At 42.6% G+C, this 25,149-nt stretch overlaps 2 protein-coding genes across 9 annotated transcripts in view; both read right to left on the reverse strand.

Annotated features, from left to right (window-relative positions):
• aopep (aminopeptidase O (putative)) overlaps positions 1-4,024 on the reverse strand; it is a 70,955-nt gene extending 66,931 nt beyond the window's left edge. For 2 of the 5 annotated variants that reach the window (XM_076099736.1, XM_076099732.1), the window contains exons 1-4: positions 3,761-3,991; positions 1,717-2,588; positions 1,319-1,488; positions 581-833 (exon numbers count right to left, since the gene is read on the reverse strand). In XM_076099736.1, the coding sequence (XP_075955851.1) occupies positions 581-833; positions 1,319-1,488; positions 1,717-2,546 (1,253 nt within the window). In that variant the 5' untranslated portion in view covers positions 2,547-2,588; positions 3,761-3,991. The other 3 variants (XM_076099735.1, XM_076099733.1, XM_076099734.1) reach the window with 3 other exon arrangements.
• A 318-nt stretch (positions 4,025-4,342) lies between these two features.
• dock8 (dedicator of cytokinesis 8) overlaps positions 4,343-25,149 on the reverse strand; it is a 49,786-nt gene continuing 28,979 nt past the window's right edge. For 3 of the 4 annotated variants that reach the window (XM_076099728.1, XM_076099731.1, XM_076099730.1), the window contains 24 exons: positions 24,505-24,654; positions 24,099-24,212; positions 23,792-23,947; positions 23,179-23,318; positions 22,797-22,960; positions 21,952-22,103; positions 20,508-20,690; positions 20,146-20,272; positions 19,573-19,660; positions 19,333-19,429; positions 18,707-18,841; positions 18,312-18,464; positions 16,263-16,421; positions 16,078-16,178; positions 13,939-14,131; positions 13,205-13,348; positions 12,735-12,866; positions 12,195-12,329; positions 11,503-11,592; positions 10,609-10,845; positions 10,350-10,493; positions 9,162-9,268; positions 6,929-7,099; positions 4,343-6,093 (listed from right to left, as the gene is read on the reverse strand). In XM_076099728.1, coding sequence (XP_075955843.1) covers positions 6,042-6,093; positions 6,929-7,099; positions 9,162-9,268; positions 10,350-10,493; positions 10,609-10,845; positions 11,503-11,592; positions 12,195-12,329; positions 12,735-12,866; positions 13,205-13,348; positions 13,939-14,131; positions 16,078-16,178; positions 16,263-16,421; positions 18,312-18,464; positions 18,707-18,841; positions 19,333-19,429; positions 19,573-19,660; positions 20,146-20,272; positions 20,508-20,690; positions 21,952-22,103; positions 22,797-22,960; positions 23,179-23,318; positions 23,792-23,947; positions 24,099-24,212; positions 24,505-24,654 — 3,324 coding nt within the window. In that variant the 3' untranslated portion in view covers positions 4,343-6,041. Of the gene's footprint in view, positions 6,094-6,928; positions 7,100-9,161; positions 9,269-10,349; positions 10,494-10,608; positions 10,846-11,502; positions 11,593-12,183; positions 12,330-12,734; positions 12,867-13,204; positions 13,349-13,938; positions 14,132-16,077; positions 16,179-16,262; positions 16,422-18,311; positions 18,465-18,706; positions 18,842-19,332; positions 19,430-19,572; positions 19,661-20,145; positions 20,273-20,507; positions 20,691-21,951; positions 22,104-22,796; positions 22,961-23,178; positions 23,319-23,791; positions 23,948-24,098; positions 24,213-24,504; positions 24,655-25,149 lie in introns of those variants that run through there. The other variant, XR_012956156.1, reaches the window with a different exon arrangement.

The following is a 25,149-nucleotide window of genomic DNA, read 5'->3' on the forward strand; positions in this document are numbered from 1 at the left end:
CTCTAAATCCAATCCGTCCTCAGCACCAGAACGTTCCAAAGGTTTCGAGCGACATCCAAGTTTCCTTCCAGCCATTCACTGGAAATAAAGGCCTTCCTTGTAGCGGGAGATTCCTGGGGCCTTCAGCAGGCTACAGCTGGGCTGCTGCTGGAGGAAAACCGGGAGGGGAGGGGAGGGGGGGAGTTACTGGAAACCACTGGCAGACCCGCCAACCTGCTGGCCAGTGGAGAGGGACACCCCAGCCCAACCCTGCCCACAGCAAGCCAGCCTGCACTCTATATCCTCTACCTCCATACAATTGATGTGAGCTTTACCTCTTTCGGTCTCCAAAGATAATGTCTGCTGGGCACTGAACCCAAAGTACTATAGTACAAGCTTTAATGTACTTGTCATAAAAAAGCTGATTGAGTCCTGCAACCAATCCATCACCCTTACTCCACCTGCACCGTTTTTTGGTACGGCGAAAGGAAAGTTTCATCGTGGAATGTTGAAGGGCCAGACTTGGGTTAATAACAGTCTGGAGAGGAGGAGGAGGTCTTACAGGAAGAAAATAACACATAAAGAACAAATAATAAAATACCTGCCAGTCTTGAGTAGAGGGCCCTTTACTACTTCACTGATGGAGCTCCCAAGTCCAGACATTAGGTCAGCCGGGGCCCATTCCCCAGGTCCGGCACAGAGTTTAGCCGCCTCGTCACAATCCGTCTCGTCCCTCGCGCCCCGTTCCAACGCTGGGGGATTTTCCGCTGTGACTTGGTGCCAGTGGCCCACTGCCAAGGTGAAGGTGGAGGCGGGCATGGGCATGGTGACGTAGCAATGCCAGATTAAGGAGCCTGCGGAGAGGAGAGGGAGGGTAAGAGAGACGGGATGGAAATGTCAAAAGGTGGGGAAATGGAGAGGAAGGAAACATTTGGACTGAAATGCCATATTGTTTCACTTCACTAATATCATCACGATATTATTATTCTTACATCTTGTTATTTCAACCTAAGCGATCCATATCCCTCATGACAAGTTTTAAGATGACACATCGAAGTACTGGTCGATAGACGCAGTTAACGTTTTCCATGTCAATCACAGAAATGTGTCAATTTAGGATTTTTTTTAATTCTGTAAATCAGTTGTCAACAACCTGTACAGCTGCAGTAATCTCATCCACACCTGCATCACAAATAGTCAGGTAACAAATCAAAGGTCTAGACACAGAAAGTGTGTCATGCTGTTCAGAATGAAGCACATTTGGTACTTTGGGCTACATTCATAAAATCGACTTGACTCCTCCTGGCGATCACAAAATGTTTGCCAAATAACATCTTACGTGTGTCCCCGTCCTCAATAGGTACAGTGGGCTCCTCCCCGCTCGTCAGAACCACACACTCACTGGGGGCCCGTACTGTTGCCTGCCATGTTGACATGGCAACAGGCGGCTCCTGGCAGGGGAAGAGTGCTCTGTTGTTGATGGGAGAACCGGCAGTGTAAACACACACCCTGGAAGGGTAAACAAAGGTAAACTATAAACAACCCTCTTACAATTCTCATAGGATCCACCAACACACACACACACTCACAGAATATAACAGCCTGAAGCGTGTCTCTAATCTATTCTAACATGTCAAGCTCACAATATTACACTGACATCAGAGCAGATGTGCCACCAGTTTTAAAGCATTTAAGAGGGAGTCTAATGGCTTCAATGATTTGCATCTCGAGACACACCTGTCGTCCTGGTCTTTGGTCCACCTCACAGAGCCTCCCGCTGGCCTCGTCTCATAGCAGATCCTGAGAGCACGGGGGAACTCCTGAGGTGACGGGACCCCCTTCTTCCTCACCTGCAAACTCCATCGGTCTCTACGAAAATGCAGCGAGCCGCCATCCTGAGCGCCGAGGGCACGGCTACACAGCAAGAAGAGCTGCAGCTTCTGCCTCCATCGGCTAGAGGGCATGGAGATAAGGCTCTGAATAAAGGCGGCTTGAGGGTTCACTGAACTGACACCTGACCACTCGGATGCAACCTCTGGCTGGAGGCCAGACGTGGCTGACACGGGGGTGACGTCCACCTCTTCCACCTTCGTCACGTCGAGGTCACAGCAGTCCAGCGATAAGGTGAAATCACCGTCACTGGTGGTTTCCCACGAATGTGAAGACTGAATGTTTTCGGTTTCAGCTGCAGTCTGCGCCGAACCACTGCCAGGCAGAGCCTGAGATTCAGGTGCATCTCTTTCTCGAGCGCCAAACTTCTTCTCCTTCCTTGTCGGAGTCTCCCCAAGTCCTTTTGTACCATCCTCCGCCTCATCCACACCGCGAGATCTACACACAAACGCACCCTGACTCACTCCGGCCTCTTTGGTCCCAGCTCCAGCATCATCCTCAGCCGTAGTCCCCGATCCAGAGCAGGGCTCCAGGAACAGAACGACACTACCACCGATGACCTTCCTGTCGAAATGAACAGTCAGGTCCAGCACGTAGTGTCTGACAAGTATGTGGTTAGTATTGGCTCGGAGTGGAAGGTCATCTGTGTGGGGGTCTAGGTCCTCGTCTGGCTCCATGTCACACAAACGGCGTCAAAGTTGAGCAGAGGATGGTTCAACCTAAGAGGAAAGACCAAAAATAAAGCTTTATTTTAATTATGTTTTTCGTTTCCACATTACAAACCTTTTATCCTTCATAGGGTAACGGTAAAAAGTGTGTGTTTGTGTAAGTTACGGTCAACACTTTTAGTTGACATTCTATAGCTTCCTGTGGGCGGAGGTGCTTACTTTAGCTTGTGAATGTTCTGCCAGTGTACTGCGATGAAGCCAAAACTGTCAGGGTCTGTATGCTCAACTCAAACTTGAATGCCAAACTCAATCTGTTCACACATTCCACAAATGTTTCCAGACAGGAAAACCGTTTCATGATCGCATTTTGATCCGTGTTAATGAAGCGGAGGTATAAGTAAGTTACTTTACGAGCAGGACACCGTAGCCCCGGCACCAGGAAGAGCTAAGCCTATATTAAAGCTCTCCTGCTGTACATTTTTACTTTTTACAGTCACAATCCTTCCATTTAGGCTGCTTGAGGCATGAAGCAGGCTTGGCAAGACAGAGTTGCAATTACCATTTACAGCAGGAAATCCTCAGAGGTTATTCAGTGCAGGAGTAAACTCGTAAAATTACGAGTACATAAAAAACAAGAGGATAATATCTACAGCTACGAGACGAAGCCAACAAAAGCAATATCATCTGTCATTAATCTGTAAGAGGTTGGCTAAAATGATTTATATGACCCGTCTGTTTTATTGTGATTATATAGTAACACACTCACTTGTAGACCGGTGAGTATGTTCACTGCATATGTGAATACTGTTACTATAGAATGGAATGACAAGAAGTGACTCCAAGAGTGTTTAAATGGGTCGCTATGAGCTAAGTGGAGTAAAGATGGATATTGAATAGAAACAGGCTTTTAACTTTGTGAAAAAGATAACTGTGGCAAGTGTCCTTGCAGGCAAAACAGGTGAGAATTACCTTTCATGCACACTAAAGTCAAACCAGATACAACGAAACGTGACTGTTCCCCTCATCAAGGGGTAGCCTTCATCTTTGTTTTTAATTTACAGGCTGCAGAGCAAAAGTTCTGTGATGATTGACACGTGTAACGTTATACACAGACATGTTGAAGTCCGTATATAACTATTTAAGTCTGTTTGAGAGGAGCTGACAGCACAGAAACACGTTGTGACTCACAATAGATGAGTCGTCATGAATTAAAGTTTTTAAACCTTTCGGTGGAGTGAAGCTCACTGACGGTACGGCTCGAGAGAGTTCGAGCTAACTTGGCATCACAAGTCTGCTCTCCGTCATTCACAACTCAAGGTTCACGACTACAGCAGCGGTGCCGCCAATAATCACCAGCTCCACCGTAGCTCACGGTGGTTTAAGCAATGCGTCTCAAAACAACTGTCGATATGACGCTGAGGACTCATAAGCACTCGCTTGTTGATGTTAATGAAATCTACGACAAACCTGTGTCCGTCCTGTAGACGTCGCGCAGTGATGACGTCGCATCGACGCGACAGCCGAAGCTTGTAGTTTTTGTATTTGATCCCCTCGAGTTCTTCCCGCCTTTTAAACTCAGTAGTTAGTACAGTAGCCTACTGAAAAAAATCACCAGTAAAATGGATATAGTTGAATTAAAATAATATTGATAACTTGGAAATTTATTCTGCGAATGTTGCGTCAGTTTATCAATTGCCAGCAAGCAAGTGATATAGCTCTGTAATATTGATATTAACATTTTTTTAAAGGCCGTTTCTTGAAAGAAATAGTTTTTGAAGAGTCACTTAGCACAGTAATGACAAATGTGCATATATTAAGTTTTATTTGAATTCTTCAATAGCACAGAATGCATGACAAGTAATAATTCCACATTTATTAAAACAGGTATAAACATAAAAATAACTGATAAAGAAACAGATGCAATCTCCAGAGATTGAATGCCACCAATGTATTTTATAACACCAACTTTCAGCAATGTACTGCATGTTTCAAAAATAGGTATACATTTGAGTTAATACTTAATACATTTATTTAGCCATTTAAAAACATTCAACAGCTCATAAATAACAGATGTACCGACAGAGCGAAAAATATTCAAATGAGTATTAATGTATGTAAAAGTGTATACACACTTTTGAAATGGCAAGTACATTTACATTACTGAATCACAGAGTGAGCTGTTCATGGATGTCAAAGGAAATCAGGTTGCCACTATTCAATACTGCAAAGCAGAAGTACATTTCTCCTCTGGAATGAGTAAACATAATGCGCACTGCAAAGCACAGCTGTGTGGAGTGACTTTTCAAAAATGTTGCATTTCTAGTATCTCTGTTCTTCAGTAAGTAAAGAGGAATTCAATTTGGCACTCTGTGTATCGTAGGAAGTGGACTATTTACAGGTACTGAAACTACTGGAACATACATTGAGATTGTTACAGTACACTCTGAATCCTGCCTGCTGAATAACATTTCCAATTCATATCATTATTGCTATTATTTATCTAAAAAATACATTTACATAAAATGCAAAATAGTTTTTCCACACCTTTGTAAACATCTTTGTAACTATCTGATGTATTACTACTATATACAAAATGAGTATTTAGAAATAAGCCATGTGTGATTTAGAGCCTCCGATACAGTAAGTCTATCTATCTCCTGTGTAATTACATCAATAAGTTAAACTCTTCCATTAGCTACATGGTCAGGTACTGTCCGTTCAACAGCATTAAGAAAAGAATGGCATTAAGAGCTAACGCAGGAAATTGTGTCCATTTTTCCAGTGCACAAATCCATCAATACTCTTGCTGCTCTAACTGGCACATTTCATGCATAGACGCCCAGTGGAATTTCAGAGGCCTTTTAGCACAAAACAGAATCATTTATCATCACCGAGTACAAAGTGACTTCAGTATGGCACCAAAATCATCGACTCCAAACATGATCTAAATAAACACACATCCATTTACACACATACACACAGGACACAAGCATTATTGGCACACACACACACACACAGGCCCTGGGCCAGCAAGGGCCTCAGAGAGGAACTCTAGTCTGCCTCTGTATCAACCCAGAGGAAATGTTTGCAGCATTATTAGGACTTGCAGTTATCTTAAAAAAAAAAAAAAAGGAAATCAACAGAGTCAAAGCATCTGAAGATTTTACAGTGAAATGCTCAAACAGCTACACTTTGCTTGAGATTCCCACCTCCATATTTGTATGTGCTCACTCACCTTTTGCCTCCTGTAACAAACAACAGTGAAATCATAAAAGTGGACGTGCAGCAGACATTAATAAGCACTGCTGGACTGTTGAGAAACCGAGTCCTCCATTGTGGACACAATGTGCGTCTCCAGCGCAGAGGATTGCAAAAGGGTGTCACCAGCAGTTCCTTTCCTCGTTTCATCTCGTCTCCTCTCTCGGTTGTGTGACGGCCTCCACTTCCTCTCTGTAGCGCTCTCTCTCGCTCTCTCTCGCTCTCTCTCAGACGAGTCGTGGCATCTCAGGAGTTTTCCTCCTGAGCTCTGCGGAAACTTAGACGTTTGAAGGAATCCCTGTGAGACAGAGAGGACAAGTAGATGAGGGAAGATGTGGAAAACTCAAGATGATGAGGAGGATGAGGAAGAGGACGAAAGGTCAGGGCAGGTAGGTGTAGCAGTAGAGACGTACGGTAAATGTTTCCATGAGCACGGCACAAAAATAGGAATTTTTGTATCAATGCGGGCCATTATATTGGTGTGTGTGTGTAGCAATATGAGTTGATATACTATACTGCCATGTGTATAAATATCAGATCCATTTAACTCTAAATACTCAATATTGGCAATAAACTAAAAAATCCAATATCAACGGGGATATATATTTTTGATTTTATTAACATTTTCATATAAATTAGTTGGTGTTAATATCAGTCCTCATCCACGGTTATGTGATCAAGAATACTGAAGCAACTGATTTTGGAAGCTCTCTTCACATTCCTGAGTAATTGATGGAAAAATCTAAATTTGGGGGATAAGTACCCCTTAGAAGCACATGCTCATCCCTCAGCATGGCAACACACTGCAAGATGTATCAAGATTACCACGGTCGATCATAAAAGCACTTAGTGAGCAATCAGTCCTTTCTAATTCAAGGGTACACTGTGGCCGTGGCCTCGGTTCAGCACTCAATCTGTGTACTGTGGCTCCGGTTCAGCCATCAATACTTGTAGAGGCGACGCGGTCGCTGTGAATGGATCTCTGCTCAGTTCCATTTGTTCTCACTTGTCTTTGGGTTCAGCAATCAAACACAGTGATGAAAAAGATAAATGATATGAGTTTGTTTTTCCTTTCCCATCGCTGTCTCTTGTCAAAACAGTCTCGTCTGTTTGACCTGCTGGGTTGTGTTTACCTGTTCTCCAGCCGAGGCCTGATGATGGGTTTATAGAGCTCGGGTATCTTCCTCTCCAGCATCGGCCTCAGGTTCTCTCTCAGCCGGTTGTAGTTCTTCTTCAGCTCCTGCTGGTACTCTTTCTGGTCAAATGTGATCAGGTGCTTATTCTTCTCAACTGCCTCACCACACCTACAGGACAGAGAGCAGCGTGGAGTCAGTTTTAAACTCTGTGTTATTAAATGACTTTGTCTGAGATGAAAAAAAAAAACTGAGTTAAATGTAGTCCTTGACCTTCTAAATGCAATAACTTAAAAACAGCTTTGACAACGATTCTATGCAAAACAACCTTGCGGTAATCCCCTCCCTGTCCTCAAGCCTTCAGAAATGCACTGCACTGTTTCCTACCGATAGCGTCCTGTAACTACTTGACATAAATTGGGGTCCTTTTGCATGCGAGAGCTCTACATGCGAGTTCACAAAGTACTTGGCCGTAAGGAATTCCTATATTGGATCTTTCCAAGTACCTCAGCTAGAATGTGGGTTTAACTGTAAATTACCCGCGAGGCTGTTTCAGAACGCAGTTAAAACGGGGACAGCGGAGGTAAATCCCCAAATCACAAATGACTAACAAATAAAATGCAATTCTCCCTTATGTCTTTTGTTAATGCAAGCACTATAAGAACTGAGCTGAACTAAGAGCTGAGGGCAGGAATGGGGTCTCCCCGCGGTCCTCTATCATGACATGTGTAATGGCCAACATACAGAGCAGTGAGCAGGAAATAAGAGAGACTGAGATGATTAAAAACACATGTCTGAGTTTATCTCTTGGCTTTTAAAGAGGGTAATATGGAAACGGCAATGTCCTGTAACAGTATACAGTAAATACGCTGGGCAATGAGCATTAAGGACACAAGAGAAAGCCATAAAAACATCTACGGATATATAGCTTTCTATCTGATTGCTTGGTTTCAATGTTTTAAAACGAATTCTCCTGATGTACCATGTACAGATGTGTTCTGTACGTGGTACATAATTCACAACAATATAAGATTGTTTCATAGTTTAACTAAATTTAGTTGTTGAAATGAATGATTGAACGCTGAATGAGGAGATCGGGAGATGTTGCATACATTTGTGATTCATATCTATGTTGCTGCAGCTACATAATGCAAACCTACCCAGAACGTTACAGTGCATCTGTTAACAGTAAAGAGTTGCACAGAAGATGACATGTTTGATGTCTTTATGACTGGAGATATTTAATTCAGTGGGGAAATAAGATGACCAACTTCTTAAAATCGTGTTTTCTTGAATGGATTTTATTCGAACACCACTGTCAAGAAGATTGGCAGACAAAAGGGTCGAGAGCCAGCTTGGCTGGATTTAGGATGGGGGGAAAAAAACTCTTTATGAAATTAGAGTAAATATTTGCCAACCTGCTTGTAGCAATCAAGGCAACTGGAATGTGACATGAGGGGAAGAAAATGAAAACCACCTTTTGGAGGCAAACTGCAAATGCCCGCGAGATGAAAGCACACGCATACAAACACAGACGTCTGCACAAAAGACACACGTCTCCTGCACAAAATCAGCATATTCTCAAGACACACTGCTGTGGGTTAGGCTGGTTTTAAATTATGTTCTGAATATTCTAAATATAATGAAACTCTTGGGAACAATAAACTTCTGCAATTCAAGAAGAAGTGATTATGAGGAAAAATATCTTCCATATCATTTGGGAAATGAAAAAATGTCCTCTGTGATGATGGGTGATGTTATTTCACAGCCCTCTTACTGTACATGTTTGGTTTCTTTAACGAGCATCTGGTGTGCACTTTAGTGCAGATTATCGTTTCCATCTCTGCATCTCGACTGACGCTTTGCTTAAACTGCAGGATAATCAGTCTCCATCAGTCACAGACGTCTTCGATGCTCTTTCATCATCCGACACCGACACCAGTGATGATGTTTATATATATATATAGAGCATCCTGGAGAAGACTTTCACTCCTTCAAGTCAAGTCTCACAAACATACTGAATTTTCTACTCAACAATCTCTTTGAAGTATTGTTCTACACTTCCACCTACTGAGCCAGCACCAGCCACTGGTAACAATAGAGGGAAGCAGAAATGCAAATTTAAGTAAAATAGTTGGGGAACTCCTTTAGGTTTTTTGTTTTGTTCCTCATTTTTGCATGACTTTGGTGCTGCATGGAGTCACTAGGTGGTGTTTCTTTGATCGTATCTTACCTCATTATAAACTCTTTGAAACACAGGCGGAGTTTATTGTGGTGACGGAAGAGCTTCGGGTCCGCTGGGATCTCATTCAGGAAGACCTGGGCCACCTCCAATGGGCCCTAAAACAGGGGGGGGGGGGGGACAAAAACAAAGGGACAGAGTTAGAGAGGCAAAGAAACAGAAAGCAAAAACAGAGAGGAGGAAGGAAAGAGAGGAGGTAAGAGGGGAAGCGTTCGAGAGTGTATGAACAAAGGAGGGATCCGAATGCCCCTCGTTCAGGCGGGGGGAAACGACTTCCTAACTGAATGTCTAATGCAAGCCCGAGATGCTGAACTAGAACATGAGGAAGATATCAGATCAGAGAAGGAGCCACGATTAGCCTCCTGCATGGCTAATGTCAACGCTAACACCGCATACACCCACCATTTGCCCAGTATGAGATCTTGTTATCCTAACTTATATTCATCATAAAACCACAGCACGCTCGCAGAGTGCCTGCATCACGACAGGCACAGTTAAACAGCTCTGACTAGCATCATAAGCGCGTTGGGCCTCAGTCCTTGGTCTGAGCTGCAGACCCACACACAGAAAGCCAGCCTCCTGTGCTGATTACAGTCAAGAGTTATATGTTTACGGAGCTGCTGAGCATTAGCGTTATGTATACAACCATCGGGTCGGAGCGAGGGACCTGTCAGATTAGACGCTGGAAGATAAAGCATATAGGGGGGAGGGAGCGGAGACGCTGTAGCTAGCTTCATCATTACTCCAACATTCACCAGGCTGGCAGGACCTGGAAGCTATCAGATCAAAGGGACCTCCGGTTCGGCATGCCGTGCAGCCGGGACATGAAAGGAAAGAAGGGCCATGAATTGACGTTTTAACTAAATCAGGCGAAAAGCAAAGGACGGATTAGAGTTGTGGACGGGGTGAAGGCTTTGATGTGTGATCGCTGTCATGTCTCCCACCTGCACTCTGTGAATATAATGGAAACTGTAAATGTGATAAGATAAATAGAGTTCAATTATTCAGGTCCCCCCCCCCTCCGTGCACATTAAGAAGGAACACTCAGGGGACAAAGGGGCTATGTGTGATACAAAGAGCCATCATTTTGGGAGAACAGCCATCAGTGGGTTAAGCATGAGGTAAGTGATCATTTCAGCTATAATAGGAGCGGGTGCTGTAAAATAGAATTGCTCGTACCTGGTTAACAGTGGCTCCCACAGAGCCTTGAAGCAGCATCTGTAACATCTTAGCATCGGGCTGTTCTCTATGTGTGGCAACTGCTAGCTCTCTAGTCTTCTTCTGCATGTCCTCTATGGCCACCTCAATAGGGGTCAGGTCAAACTGGAAGCAAGAGAGAGGTAATATTGTACAAATGAATTGCTGCAATCATCAAAATGTGGAGAAACGGTACTAAAAAAAAAAAAGTTGTTAGATGCTTTACACCACGTTACGTTACCTCCTCTTTCTGGATGACGTTGATGCGAGTCTTGATGTAGGGGAAGGCATGCATGGTGGTGAGGATGGTTTTCCTCTTGTACTGCTCGTAGAGTTCCCCGCGTGGCCGCCCGCTCTTTGTGAAGGGCGTGGTGTACATGAAGCGCCGCAGGTTGAAGTTCTTCTCAAAGTTTGTCAGCCGGTCTTTCATCTCATAGTCATCAAAGAAGGGTTCCACATAAGTGATCTGGATATATGCCTGGAGAGGAGAGGTGGTTTACTGTTTACTGACAGACAAAAAGGGAAATACACCTCACAGTTTTTTATGTTTCTGCAAATCTAAATTTGCATGTTCTATTTCAGTCATTCCCAGAGACCGGGTCGGGGCCAGTCTCTCTCATAGTCTTTTATTTCATATTTATATCTGCAGTACACTTTTAAGCCACATGAGGCAGCCTGAATGTTTGTATTGTTCTAAGAATTGTAGCTGACTTATAACATTGAATCCAAGATGAAAGGCTAGCCTACATTGTGCTTGTTTTACTGTGCATGTTTTCAACAACTCGTGTACAAAACAAAGTTATGATTTATCGAAAGTATTTATTTTTAAGCACAAATTCGCTCCTCTCATGATTTATAAATAATATACATTATAAGTTGTTCCCATACATATATGATGTCTACTTTAGGCATGCATACTTTTTTGAGTGTAGTAAGCTCCAACTTCACAACTATACATCATATATATATATTTATATATATAAATATATATATATATTTATATATATAAATATATATATATATATATATTTATTAAATGTTATTAGTAATATAACATTAGTATATGACAATGCAAAGATTAAACTCCACCAGCTGGATCAGACATGTAGCAGCAGTCATTAGTGGGGTCACCTACCTTGCTGGGGTTGAGTTGTTTTCTGTCCACTGGTGTCGAGTCCTTGATCATCAAAAATGAGTCTTCTCCAAAACACTGACTGTAGAAGTTCTAGGAGTGGGCAAAATTATGTTGTTAGCATACAGTATAGTGCATAATATAGTCTTTCATGACTTTTATGCAAATATCATACAGATTCCAATGTCATTCAAGGCTATTCATTGAAGAATAAAATGTTAAAAGAACACTTAAGAAGCATTAAATGTCATTAAACAACTGATTCGTTGACTTTGCTGATTCAAGAGTGAGGCTGACATTGTATTACTCTTCGTGACATTATTTCTCCTTTTAAATGAAGTCCAAGTTCTCTCTACAAACTCACTGAAAACAGATGGATGACTGTGAGTCTTGCATTCTTTCATTGTGTTCAACTCAAAGTCATTATGAGATTCCACCAGTCCAGACAGGCACCATCTTCCCTTTTCACTCCACATCAATTACACATTAATTCACAACATGCATATCAGTTCTCTCTCACACACACACACACACACACACACACACACACACACACACACACACACACACACACACACACACACACACACACACACACACACACACACACACACACACACACACACACACACACACACACACACACACACACACACACACACACACACACACACACACACACACCTCTCTCGTACCTCCAGCCTGTGTGATATCTCAGGCAGATGTGTGATCCCTGGCTCCTTGTAAATGAATTCCCGTTCGTCCAGGTCACCGAACTTGGCCCCATAAAAACCCACCCGGAAGTAGGTTCCAAACATCCTCTTGTGGCCCTGGAGGCAAGCAAAGAGGAGATTTTATATTGCTCTCTAATCAATGCAACACCAGTAACATATTCTTTCTCATTACGTTAATCGCCTTTTATGAAGAACACTTTGAAGAGTTTATTCAAAACATTTGTTATGTCTGTAAGCCAAAAAATACTCTTCTTGCTGAGCACAACAATGGTATTTATTGTCTTTTTCAAGCATCTTAGTTATTGTAAAGTCCTTCTAAAGGACATTATTTTGTGTCCTGAATAAATAAAATATAGGTAACCAACTGATTTTTAAATGCATGTCCATTCTGCCATAGATCTTTCTACATGACCTACTACAGTGCCCCACTGTCTTTCTTATTTCTACGTTAACCGTAGCTGAATAAATGAAGCCGCCCCTGCAGCGCCGTTTAGGTTTTACCTTCTGAATGATGTTATCAAAGGCTCTCTGTAGTTTGTCATGAGTGGATGCCAGCTTTCTGAAATCTCTGTGAGCCTCTAGGACGGGTAGGATGATCTTGTAGACCTCGTTCACTGCCTCGAAGAGACAACCCTGATGAGACAGCCACCGCTGCTGGTTAGCGCGACCACACACACAATATACAAAGAGGAAATATTTGCATCTAACAAATGTTCGATAGTATGACAGCCCCAATATTTATTATTAACGACTCAAACATTACTGTATCCCAGTTCCATACTACTAACTCTGATTACTCTTACTGTTAACTATTAACTTGATAGCTACTGCATTAACCCTACTCTAAGGTTGTGGGTGAAGTACAGTTTGGTCCTTATCTAAAATAACACATAGAATAGGAAATATATATATTAAAACGTGATTAGTATGTAGTATGAATTTGGAACATGAGTGCAGCTTCATGGTCTCACGTTGCTGAAGAGCTCGGCAGCCTGCTCCAACAGTCCCACCAGGCCACTCTCGGTGAAGTAGCGTCCCGAACACACCCCGTCCTCGTCCGGGGACAGGATGTCATCCGACACCGCCGACTCCTCCAGCACATTGGTGGAGATGTTCTGAGGAGAAAATCAGTCAGCTAATCAATCAATTAGCCCTCTTAATCAAATAATCAATCACATGGCTGACTTTAAAAGGAGATGTCCTACAGTGGGAAATGGAATTAATTTGATGACCCTCCAATCAATGAGTGTCCTGTACCAGAGCGCCACAGAGGTAATGTGTGCGACACAGCTCATCGATAACACCATCATCACTGTTACTGTTATAACTCTGTTGTCAGTTCGGGGGAACAGTCTGTTCTTTCTCCCCCCCCCCCCCACCCAATCCTTCAACTTCAAAGGCGTTGTGTTAAGCAGTGGAACCAGGGGACCATATTGATATGTTGACGTTTTGAGAGTACAGCTCCCCCCTCTGGACACACGCAGCCAAATTTGGAAGAAATCCGTGAGGAGATGTGTGATGTGGCGTGTTGAGAGAGGAAGGGTTTGCCTCTGTTCAACAAAACAACCAACAGTCACAACAAACAAACGCTGAATGCTTAATTTGTGTGGCTGTAACTGTTCCTTCTTTCAGTCTAGATGTGTTTTTTTTTTTTTTTTTTCATTAGTTCCTTGCTAATTTGGTGTTTTGTATCTGTGTTCTCTACCTGGAAGGTGACGCTGCCAACAGGTAGGTACTTGTGATCTTCCAGCATGCTGAGATACTCGGCCACCAGGGCAGCAGCGTGGACCAGACACATAGCCGACTCAGTGTAACACTTCCTGTTGTTGTGCTTCTCTGCCATGTTCTGCAGCCAGGTCAGACGGAGGTCAGGAGACGTCTGGTAGCCCTTCGCTATTCTGAGGAGGGAAGAGAAGGAGGCTATTGTAGTGTTTCTTTCTTCTTTTCTTTCCTTTATTTGACCAGGCAAAAGTGGCATTGAGATTAACATTTCCTTTTGAAGACAGACTTGGCCAAGAAGGCAGCAAAGAACAGACAAAACCACCGTGCAACAAACACAAGAGAGTAAGAACACTGTCAAACAATAAAACAAAAACAAATTCTGAAAAAAAGTTTGTTAATTTAGGTGCTGCAGGCATGACGCATTTGTGTTGATATATTTTGGCATAAGCCAGTTACAAATAGACAAATAGTCTCAACTGCAACAAAGGCTAAATGCATTTGTAATGCAAGAAAACATAGATAAATGTACATCACTAATAAATAATAATAAAACACACTGTATAGAAAACACAAAAAAGGAGGTCAGCAATATTCTTAACTGAAGAACTGAATCAGGAGAGAAAAAAACATTCATCTACTTCATTTAAAATGTTAAACAAGCCAGAAGACTTTTCACTAAGCAGCTTATAATAGATTACTACTAATACTAATACTAATGACAAGATTTGTTTTAATCCATAAAAATTACAATCTTTCATTTCCTTATCATTTGAATTGTGTGTTTTTATTAAGAAAAACACTCTATAAATAACTATAACAAAGTAAAAGATGACATTTAGAGTTTTTGGTAGTTCACAGACTTCAGAGTGGTTTAAATGAATTTTGGGAAATTTCTGGAGCCTTGAGACCAGCTGCTATAATCAAACAACAAAGGAACCTGTATCTAACAATATGGATCATCATTGATGGGAAATTATTACCAGCGGCAAAAAAACGTGATCAGGGATCTCTAAAAGTTATATTTGCTCCTTTTTTCTTTTGTGCTGATCCGTGATCCGGTCTGAACAGTGAGTTTTACCACTGAGTTACCACTGAGTACCTTGAAAGAGAAAACAACACTATCATCCCATGCAAATGTGTGCGTCTTGAAAGCAAATGTTGGAGTGTAATTGTACAAATTATTTAACTTTTTACACAGGTTCAATTTTATGCATTTTTTTTTTTTTTAGACCGTTTTAGAATTAAATGTTGCACTCCATAGAATGTGTCAGATGAACCGTGAAGTCACCCAGACAGCTTTTTTTTTTTTTAACTAGAGTACAGGAATAAATAAGTCGCCATATAAAGAGTGAATATGTCAAATCAAAATGTGTGCATGAGAGTAACTACAGCAGCCGTGAAAGCAATCTGGTCGTTTAGTGTTTTTATGGGCAACAAAAAAATATGGAAAATATTTTCCTGTTCACGGAGCACATGAATAATCATTAGCCTAACAGCATGGGAATAAATCTGAAACGCTCTGAATGAATGTATTTATACAGCAGGTGAGTCACCATGCTATACAAATGAATTCAAGCATCTGGAGACCAAATGTCTCGTGCGTCAATGACCTCTGTGTTCGGGAGCTTGGAGGTAAACGTCGGGGTGCGTCTAGGTAAGTGTGTAAAGCTAACGGGTCGTTCGGTGCAGTCGTCAAACACTCACCAGGTGACTGGGCCCACAACCCAAACAGAAATGTGCATGATGAATGGCACATGTAAGTGACATTAGGGCATGTTGAGGTAAAGTGCCTAAATCAACACACAGCACATGTATGCTCTCTTTGTCCCACTGTTTCCCCTTCGTGTTCTCAAAGACACACACAGACACACACACACACACTGTTTGCATTTGCATATACACAAAGCCAGATCAGGAGACTAAACTGCTACCACATGGTTACCATAGTGAAGGCACCAAATAGAGACAAAACAGCCCAGACCACAGAGAAATAGGAACCAGCAGCACAACATAGAGAGAAGCCACAGGGTGCTGAGAGAAGTAGAGTAGACCGGAGAGAGAGAGACACTGTTGACAGGAAGAGACAAAGAGGCAGCCTTTCAATGCTAATAGTGCGTCTCACCTGTACATGAGGTCCATCAGCATCTCAGGATCTTCCTGGAACTCCCTCATCTTCACTGTGTCTGACAAAATACTGTTCAGGTTTCTTAGAAGCTCATCCACCTGAAATCACAGACAAACACAAGAAGGAGGCGTGAGGTTACGATCCGATCAATGTCAGCAGTGTAACGCTGTCGTGTTTTATACCTGTGAGGGCAGCTGGGTGTTCTGCATCTCGGTGTCCTCCTCTGCGTAGGCCAGGATGGTGCGAAGTGAGCGTCGTAGGTATTCCTCCTGGAAGTCTGAGGACTTGCCCACCAGCGAGGCCAGAGACATGGTGACCTGCATCTTCACTCTTGAGAAGTTCTGGCGAAGACAGAGGGGATCACAGTGAGTGTCGGTGACGAACAGGCTGAATATTTTTTTACATATTAATATTTACGGTTTGAACAGTTTGACTCCTTTCTTGTAATACAACCATTCCTTTTCAACCTGGTCTTCAAGCTCCCTACAATACAATACAATATCTTTCCAAGTCATGCAATACGGTGTCGTTGGAAACACTATGCTTGTACCCTGCTCATTTGAGTTATTTATCGCCATTTGACAGAACACAGACTAAGACGGCTGTAACAGATACGTTATCGTACAACTGAAAAAGATTATTAAGCAATAATGGTAAGCTGTTTTGTTGTCCTCTCTCTCCCCCTTGCCACCTCTCTTTCCTTGTCTCTCCATTCTTCACACTACCTGTCCACCATAACTGACAAACACCCCCTCCATCCTCTAAAGCGAGGTGTGTGTGCATGTGTGAGCGGGAGTGTGTTCGTGTATGTGTGAAGTCCCATCTATCTCCAGCATGACCAGCTAAGCGGGAAATGATCTCCCATTAGCAGAGACATAATCACCCATGGATCATCTCTACGGCCCCATTCTGTTCAACTGAGCATGGAGCCAAAGCCTAACCACCCATCGCTGCCCTCTAACTCAGTGTGTGTGTGTGTGTGTGTGTGTGTGTGTGCGCTCAAAAGTACCCTAAATTATAGCTTAAGTCAACACACAACCCTCTTTGTCTTTCTCTCTCCTTTTCTTTCTCATATGCCCCTTTTCCTCTGAATTTCTTTCCAACTGTTCCATAACTAGACAGGATTTAACCACAGGTATCTGCGTTTGGTTATTTTTTATTTTCGGAAGAAAACAAAGCCTGGTATTTTCTCTTTTTTATTACCACAATCTGAAATTAAAGTAAAAGATGGACGGAGGAAAGACATGTGTGTGACACACAGAGAAGATGACCAGGGCGGATGAAGGGAGGAAAACAAACAAAGGAAGAGGTGGAGGTTCTGAATGAATGAGTCATACGGCTGCTACGCTAATTCAGATCACAGCTCCGTCTGTATACACCACATAAACAAACATACGCTGGGACACGCAGATGGGAAATACTCTCTTTAAACTGTACATACTGTGTGTGTGTGTGTGTTTGTAAGTGTGCCCCACAAGCTGGCGTCTGACTTTCATTAAAGTGTACAGACTGTAAACACAGGAAGCATCGACTGCAACAGCCGTTATCGAACTAGCAGAGAAAATGAAAGAAGATACTCTATCCTAAACCTTCCTTCCTTCCTTCAGATCTGTCTCTCGTTTTTTTATTTCCCTCCGTCACTGCCTCACCTCTGGCAAAAACACTCCATCTCTATCGTGATTTCCTCCTTTCCGCCTCCTTCACACTCTCTCTCTGCCCTTGAGGCACATGAACCTACACATGCACACATATGTACTGTAACATACATACACATGCACAGAGGTCTGGCTGTCATTAGTTTAAGAGGGGTTGGAACATGGAGAGACAGTGACATATCTCTGTGCTCTCGACTCAGAGACACATCCTTCAGCAGAAACTTTCTGCGGCACGCTCAGAATAGACACAGAAGAGACATTAAAGCAGAGCAGGAGAGGAAAAGTGGAGAAGACAGGCTGAGATGTGTGTGACAGACTCCCCGCTTCGATGTGTGTTCAAGAGCACATGTATCATAAGCAATTCTGAACCTTCATGTGCACTTAAATTATATTTGATCCGACATAAATGCAATTTCTTCCGCAAGCTTAGACGTTAGATAAGGTTTTATCTGACAGGGAGGTAACACATGGCTGACATTTGCTTTGTGTGTTTCTTTGTGTCTGTGCATCCTGACAACCCATTGGAGCACATACACAGGATCATCTCGTCTTTTGTGAGTGTGATTGTGCCCTTACGCTGGCATTGCTGTAGCTGTATCTCATGATGAGGTAGAGGGTGGCACAGGCCTGGCTCCTGTTCTCATCGACAGGGCTGCTGCAGTACTGAAGCACCTTCTGGCACAGGTCCGCACATTGCTCCGCCTCCTCCTCAAACATCAGGTCCCCAAACTTCACACACATATACAGACAAATTAAAAACAGGTATACACCGACACACGCGGATATCTACATCAATAATTCGGGCTCGTATCAACAGTTTGCCACCCCCACGAGTAAATAAGAACATTTTAATTTAGACATAGATAGTGTTTCGTATAAACGCACCAACACACACGCCTCCTCCTGAACTTCAAGTGCAACACACACACACACACACACACACGTACACACACACGTCAAAAGGAAACTACCTTGACAACGAGCGCTCTGAGTGTGCTGAAGGTGTGAGAGAGAAAAGTGGTACTCTGGTTGCAGGTGAGGGAGTGAAGTAACACCTTCAACACTCCGCCAACCACGCTGTCCTTACACTCAGCCAATGGCACTGCCTGGACAGGGGACATTAAAAATGAGCAAATCAACAAGCAGTCTACACAGATATGTTTCAAGCGGAGTCTGAAAGACTGTGTCACATGTGTGGATGGTACATTATGCCGTCTTTGTGCTCACTTATTAAACTCATTTAATGTTATGTTTTTTTATCTGCATTCAACCCGTTTTATACTCTGTTAAAGGATGATTCACTGAGTGATAAACACTCTGGTTTGGACAGACTTAATGTTTCGCAGCCATTCTCAAGAAAGCTGATCAGGGTTTGGTTAAACACCTAATCAGGAACTTTGTTTGTATTATATTTTTAATAGGGATAGCTGATGAAAGAAAATCTCAGGTCCCCCTGCAGATGCAAAATATTAAGAAAAACTTACAATATAGTGCAATCTATTACCAAATGCCAAATTTGCCAATGGTCTACATAACATTTTTCATGTTTTAATTTTCTGTACAGTGTTGGGATATTGCTTATAGGTTAGAGTCTGACCTGAACAATGGTTTCCAGCAGATCCAGCACTATAAGGTTAGACTCTGTGGCTAAGTTTCCACTGATCAGAGCCTCCTGGTCCAACTCTGCTTTAGTCCTGATGAACCACGGCGAGAGTAAGGCAGATATTTAGAGAGGAAAGCACAAAAACACTGAGAAAGCGAGCGAGAAAGACTGACAGTCGCTGATAAAACGGGAAATCTTGAAAATTTGAAGGCAGGCGCTCAAGTAATAACTTACTTATCCTGTCTGTCATTGGTCTGTCTCCACTGAGTGAGGTCTTTCCTCCATCGGAGGTTCTCTCTGTGACCCATCGTCCTATCAATTCCTGTGAGGGGTTCAAAAGCAACTCATCATGTAAAGATATCAGGTGGTGAGAAAACTATTATGCATGTTTACTTGAATACAGGTTATATACTAAACTGTATCATAACAATCCATAAAAAGATTAACTATGTTTTATGACAAAAACATGTATTTCAGTGCAACAATTAAATTAGATGATTTTTGTGAAAATAAAAAAATGAAAATGAAAATTTAGAGCTGCATTTACCCAAATAATCAAACATTTCCCTGGTCTCCTTACACACCAGAGTATACTCGTATCTGAAATGCTGCTTAACACAGAGTACACATAGGTTTCCTGACTAACATGCTAACCTAAGCATATACTGCGTAACCTGCAATTGGTTCCGACAGTGACTTGCTGACCGCACATTTACAAAACACTGATAACGTTCACTAGTTTGTCACTCGGTAGTTCCAGTTCTAAACTCTGAAATATTACAGAAAAGCAATTCCAAGATAAAACACCTCCAACTCGTTTCATCATCTCCCCGCGGGCTCCCATTCCCCTCAGCAGGGCTTCTTCCAGCTGCAGCTTGGCCTGCTGAGACTTCTGTAAGGCCTGGGTGCTCACTTTGTCACCGCTCTGCTTACCCTGCAAACACACATTCACCAGCTACAATTTGAATATTTTTAACACTTTGCATTTATCCTTAAGCTCTGTATGATTAATACACACGAGGCCCTAACGTCCCTGATGCAAAGTAGGGCTGTGCGATGATTAAATATGGTGATTTATTATCTAACAATGGAATAATATGATAAAATCATACAATCATACTGCTGCAACTGCACCGACACAAAACAAGTTGATAACTGAGCAAACTGACCCCGTACTCAAAGCAGGACACGCAGATAGTGAGCAGCTCCAGCAGCTTGTTGAGCTGCGAGAGAGGCATATCTATAGTCCAGCGCTGAATCAGACTCCTGTCGGCGTTCTTCATCACCCACAGGAAACACGCCAACAGGTGGCGACTTGTGTCTGCTGCCAGGGTGGCTACGGATTTACCTTGCTGGGAAGAGGAGAGGAGAGAGACACGCGGCATGATACGGCATAATGTAGCTCTCACTGAACACTAAGAGCACACACAAACCTCTATACATGCATCTGCAGTGTGTGTGTGCAGCCAGATCGACAAGTTACTTTGCAGAAAAGAAATGAAAGAACTGAATTCCAGTGTGTTCAGAGGTAAATAAAAAAGAATCTGTGTAAACGTCCTTTAATGGTGTTCTATGTGTATTATAACAGAATGCTTTGATCCAAAATGCTTTACAGCACGATGGATTCATATATTTCTATCATAGAAGACCCTCACTAAAACACATTGATAACACTGTCAGTGGTGGTCTCCTGCTCTGCCCATTGCACCATACAGCATTTATAACAAGTGTATCCAACAAACTAACGGTGTATCATTCACAAGCTTCTCTAAACCGCAAACATGGCCGGCCACTTCTTTCCACACGGGCTTTAGTGAAGTACGGTTCTCTTCCCCCATCTTAATAGGTGTTAAATCTGCTGCAGATTAATTTACCTTCATTCGCGTGATGAATGATTCGCTGCTATAGGAGGCTACTGCTGCAGCACTGTGTGGCAGGTTTGATGAATGTAGCCATTAACCTCCTAGAGCTCTGCTGTCCCACCTAGAACCTGGTTTCCAGGTCTCTGTTTCACAGCAGAGCTGAGAGAAGCTCACCAGGACCGACATCAAATATTAAATTAATATTAAATGTTTATTTGAAAATAAAGCTTCATGTGAAAAAAACAAATCTGTCGCTGACGTTGTTTGAGGGGAAACTGCCTGAAAATGTGGAACAAGCGCCATGTTTGGATTTGTGATGGATTCCAGGCCGATTGGCTCAGTTGTGTGAAAATCGGTTTTTCCTCAACAGTATTTCATGTAACAACGTACAAGGGACTGATTCATCTCCAGGAGAGCAGCAGAGAGAATGGCAGCGTTCAGTTTTAGTGCCTGTGTTGTTGCTGTAGCTGTACTTGATGGATGTGTTTGTCAGGAAGGACGGCCCTGTTCACTTATGATGGCAATTCCTTCCCATAAACCATCTCCCGCAGACGTGTGTGCGCGTGTGTGATTTTTTTCAGGATGGATGAAGTGTGTGTGTGGCTCTGACAGCCAATCAATCAGCTCACCTGTTAGGAGGCAGTATACTCAGACACACAATCACAGGCACTTTTGAACTTTTAAAGATGATAAAACGCAGACTACGATCAGTTACCATTTCATCATTAAGGAATCATTTCAGATTTTTTACCATGGATGCCATGGAAACGAGTGCATTCCGTCCCAGCGTGTTGAAGGGGTTCCCGGCAATCGCCATGGCAACAGACTGATTGATGGGCGGGACATTTTCAAGGTCATCCTCAGGTCCGCCAGTCTTGTTTTTCCCGCCGCGCGTGTCAGAAACTACGGAGACAAACAGGGTTCACATATGTGGGAGAAGGGAGGGCTGGAGCATAACAGGGTTTAAATGACAGCGTTTACTGTGCGGAACTTAACAGTACAGAGTCCTCATCAAAGTTAAAATAGACGTAAGAATCAAGCACCAACACATACTGGATGAACTAGAACATACCACACAATACATAACAAAGAAATATGGTTAAAATACTGCTAGACAAAATAAAACGTAAGCCGTGAGAGGCAAGTGAAGAAAAAAAATGAGCTGATCCATTCTCTAAGTGACATACATTGTACATGAATGTTTTTAGTCCTATTTAGAACATGTGGTAGTGGTTTCTATTGTTCTCACTTGCCTCTCAGGGCTTTCGTAAACAGTGGGTAAGACACTTTGATAAACTAGGTTTAAGTGGCAAAAGACCAATTCCACCGTGTCTACAGTGTAGATACAATAGAGAAAGCAAGTTGACCACCTCACCAACTCAGAAGGGTCGGTGAGTTTGTGAACAACTACGCACACAATATTGTAGTCTTATTGTTGCAAAATGCATTTTCTGTGTGTTAATGTACCATGAATAACTATGTACAGTATATGTATAAGCGTGAAATGACATTAACTTTATGGATCAACAAGGACTTCACCGATAAATTGAATAGTATGTGATTTATGTCTCAGAGCGCTTGTGTGTGTATATATACCAGTAAAGTCCAGATAGTTGGTGGAGTCAATGATAATCCCCACCAGGGAGAGGTAGAGGGCAGCCATCTTGGCTCTGGTTTCAGGTTTACTACAGCGGTTGTCGAGATCGTGGGAACACAGCAGGCTGTAGATGGCATTGATGGCCTTTCTCTGGACTTTTCCCCTGTGAACACAAAGTTCAGTTGAAATTTTTGGCATGTTTGGATGCGGTTTTATTTATTAAAATGTGTCCACATCAAAGTAAATATTCACATGTATGTTTATAAGTCTGAGTCTGTGATTTTCTATTTAATTTGTGCCTCGAAAGAAATCAGAGAGAATAGCTTTGTGAAAACAAGGCAATAAGGAGGTAAAGACTTGAAGGTGTCTAAGTTTCAATACCCCTCTGACTCCATGTCTAGGGCGGCACTGAGCTCTGTGAGCAGCAGACCGGTGAGGTAGTGCTGCTGCTTGAATTCCTGAGAAAGCTCAAACAGCCCCAAGATCCTCTGCTGCTCCTGGTAACTACACGAGCTGGAGCTCTGAATGGAGAGATGAAATGAAGCAGCGACAGACACGATGAGAGGCGCGGGAGCAATATATAATATGGGTACGATTTTTCCTTAATGCAAAGTAAAGCACTTTTCAAACAGCTCTTTTTAAACTGAATCCCATTTAATCTCATCTGCTCAATTTAATGACTCCCTCAACTCCCCTTTTGAATTCTCCTTAGCACTCATTATACTTTCCTAGATGTTTTTCTCTTAAATGGCAAATGTAAAAGCACGAGGGCCCAAACATTTACGCTGCTCCTTTATTGCAGCCATGATGATAACCCTCATCCAAACCAAGGGTCTAAATATAAACCCTTACAGACTGTGAGTAAATAAACTGGACCTGCCACGCATGTCACTTTATCAGATTGTTGCATTTACAATCAGTGATGAAACAATCACCTGAATCCCTGAATTACAAATACACATAAGTGCAAATTCCAAATGACAAGTGGGCAGACCTGTGAGGAGATGGAGGGACAAGGTGAGGCAGGAGCAGAGGCAGGGCTGCTGAAGAAGAGGCTCAGGCTGAGGTAGTGCTCATGACTGCACAGGATTCGCAGGAACTCCAGACGCATGCTGATCAGTGTTGGCATTGACACACTCTTCGCTGACATCTAGAAGGGAAATGGAGCAAAAGGAATATCTAAAATAACTCAATAATACACAGACGCCTCTCTCAGAATGTAACATAAAACAATTCCCTGAATTCATGTATTTTAAAACACATATTAAAAAGGTGTTGGTTTGTAATCGATGTTGTTCTACCTGGTTGCAGTAGTTTTTCACCAGCTGAAAGACAAATCCTCGGTCCATGAGAGACAGCAGGTCATAGAGGAAGAAGGCCAGGCTGATGTTGACTTTCTCCGCTTGCTCTACTTCCTAAAAACAACAACAATCAACAATCCGTAAGCGGCACTGAGCGGATCTTGCCAAGCATCTGGCAGTGAAAGCTGAGCTTTTGATACCACAGAGGTAAATATAATTAGCACTTCTAGCTCCCTGTTGTTTGGAGCACACTGGCAACATGTAAAGGGAGGCTGAGACTGCTTCTACCAAAGCCCAGGAGAACAGGAGGAACACAGACGCAGTGAAGAGCGTTACACTCGTCTGACTCACTGAAATATTGGTGAGCAAAATGTATTGCCACCATCATCATCATCACATTCCTCACCTTTTGTTGTTTGACGAGGATGGTGCCAATCTCGGCAGTCACCACGGAGACAATGGTGGTGATGTCATCTTTAAAGCGGTCAGAGAAGCGGCTCCTCCGGGGGACACTGTACTTGTCGAGATGAGACGCATGCTGAGCCATGCTTTTCACCTGTTGGAGCAAACACGCATCAACACACACGTAACAAATGTGAATCAGGAAAATCATGGAAATGCTGAAAGCAAGAGTGATGAGTGTGCATGTAAATCAAGTAACCCGACGAATGCAAAGCCGATTTGATAAAAAAACGTGACTTGATAATTACAAAGCAATCTTTGATTATTCATCATCATCTTGCGTCCTAATTTTTCATTAAAATAAAAAAGTTGCCTTTTTAACATTAAAGTGAGCATTTTGAGTGAAGTTATTGAAGAAAGAAATGAACTGAAGGGATGAGAGTGATTGTGAGTGATGACACACTTCCAAAAATCCAAAAAGGTGATAAATTGCCAAGTGACTTGACAAATTACAGACTAGAGTGATTTAAAAAATGCCCTTTTGTTCCCCACACAATAAAAACATAATTTATCTTTTACTGTGTGTGGCCACAAGGTCATGTATTGTTTTATAATTTGTATTGCTTCATCCATTCATTATGAACACCCT

The sequence above is a fragment of the Anarhichas minor genome, unplaced genomic scaffold (genome assembly GCF_050575085.1).
Source record: "Anarhichas minor isolate MPS153535 unplaced genomic scaffold, ASM5057508v1 ptg000025l, whole genome shotgun sequence".
NCBI classification, from domain to species: domain Eukaryota; kingdom Metazoa; phylum Chordata; class Actinopteri; order Perciformes; family Anarhichadidae; genus Anarhichas; species Anarhichas minor.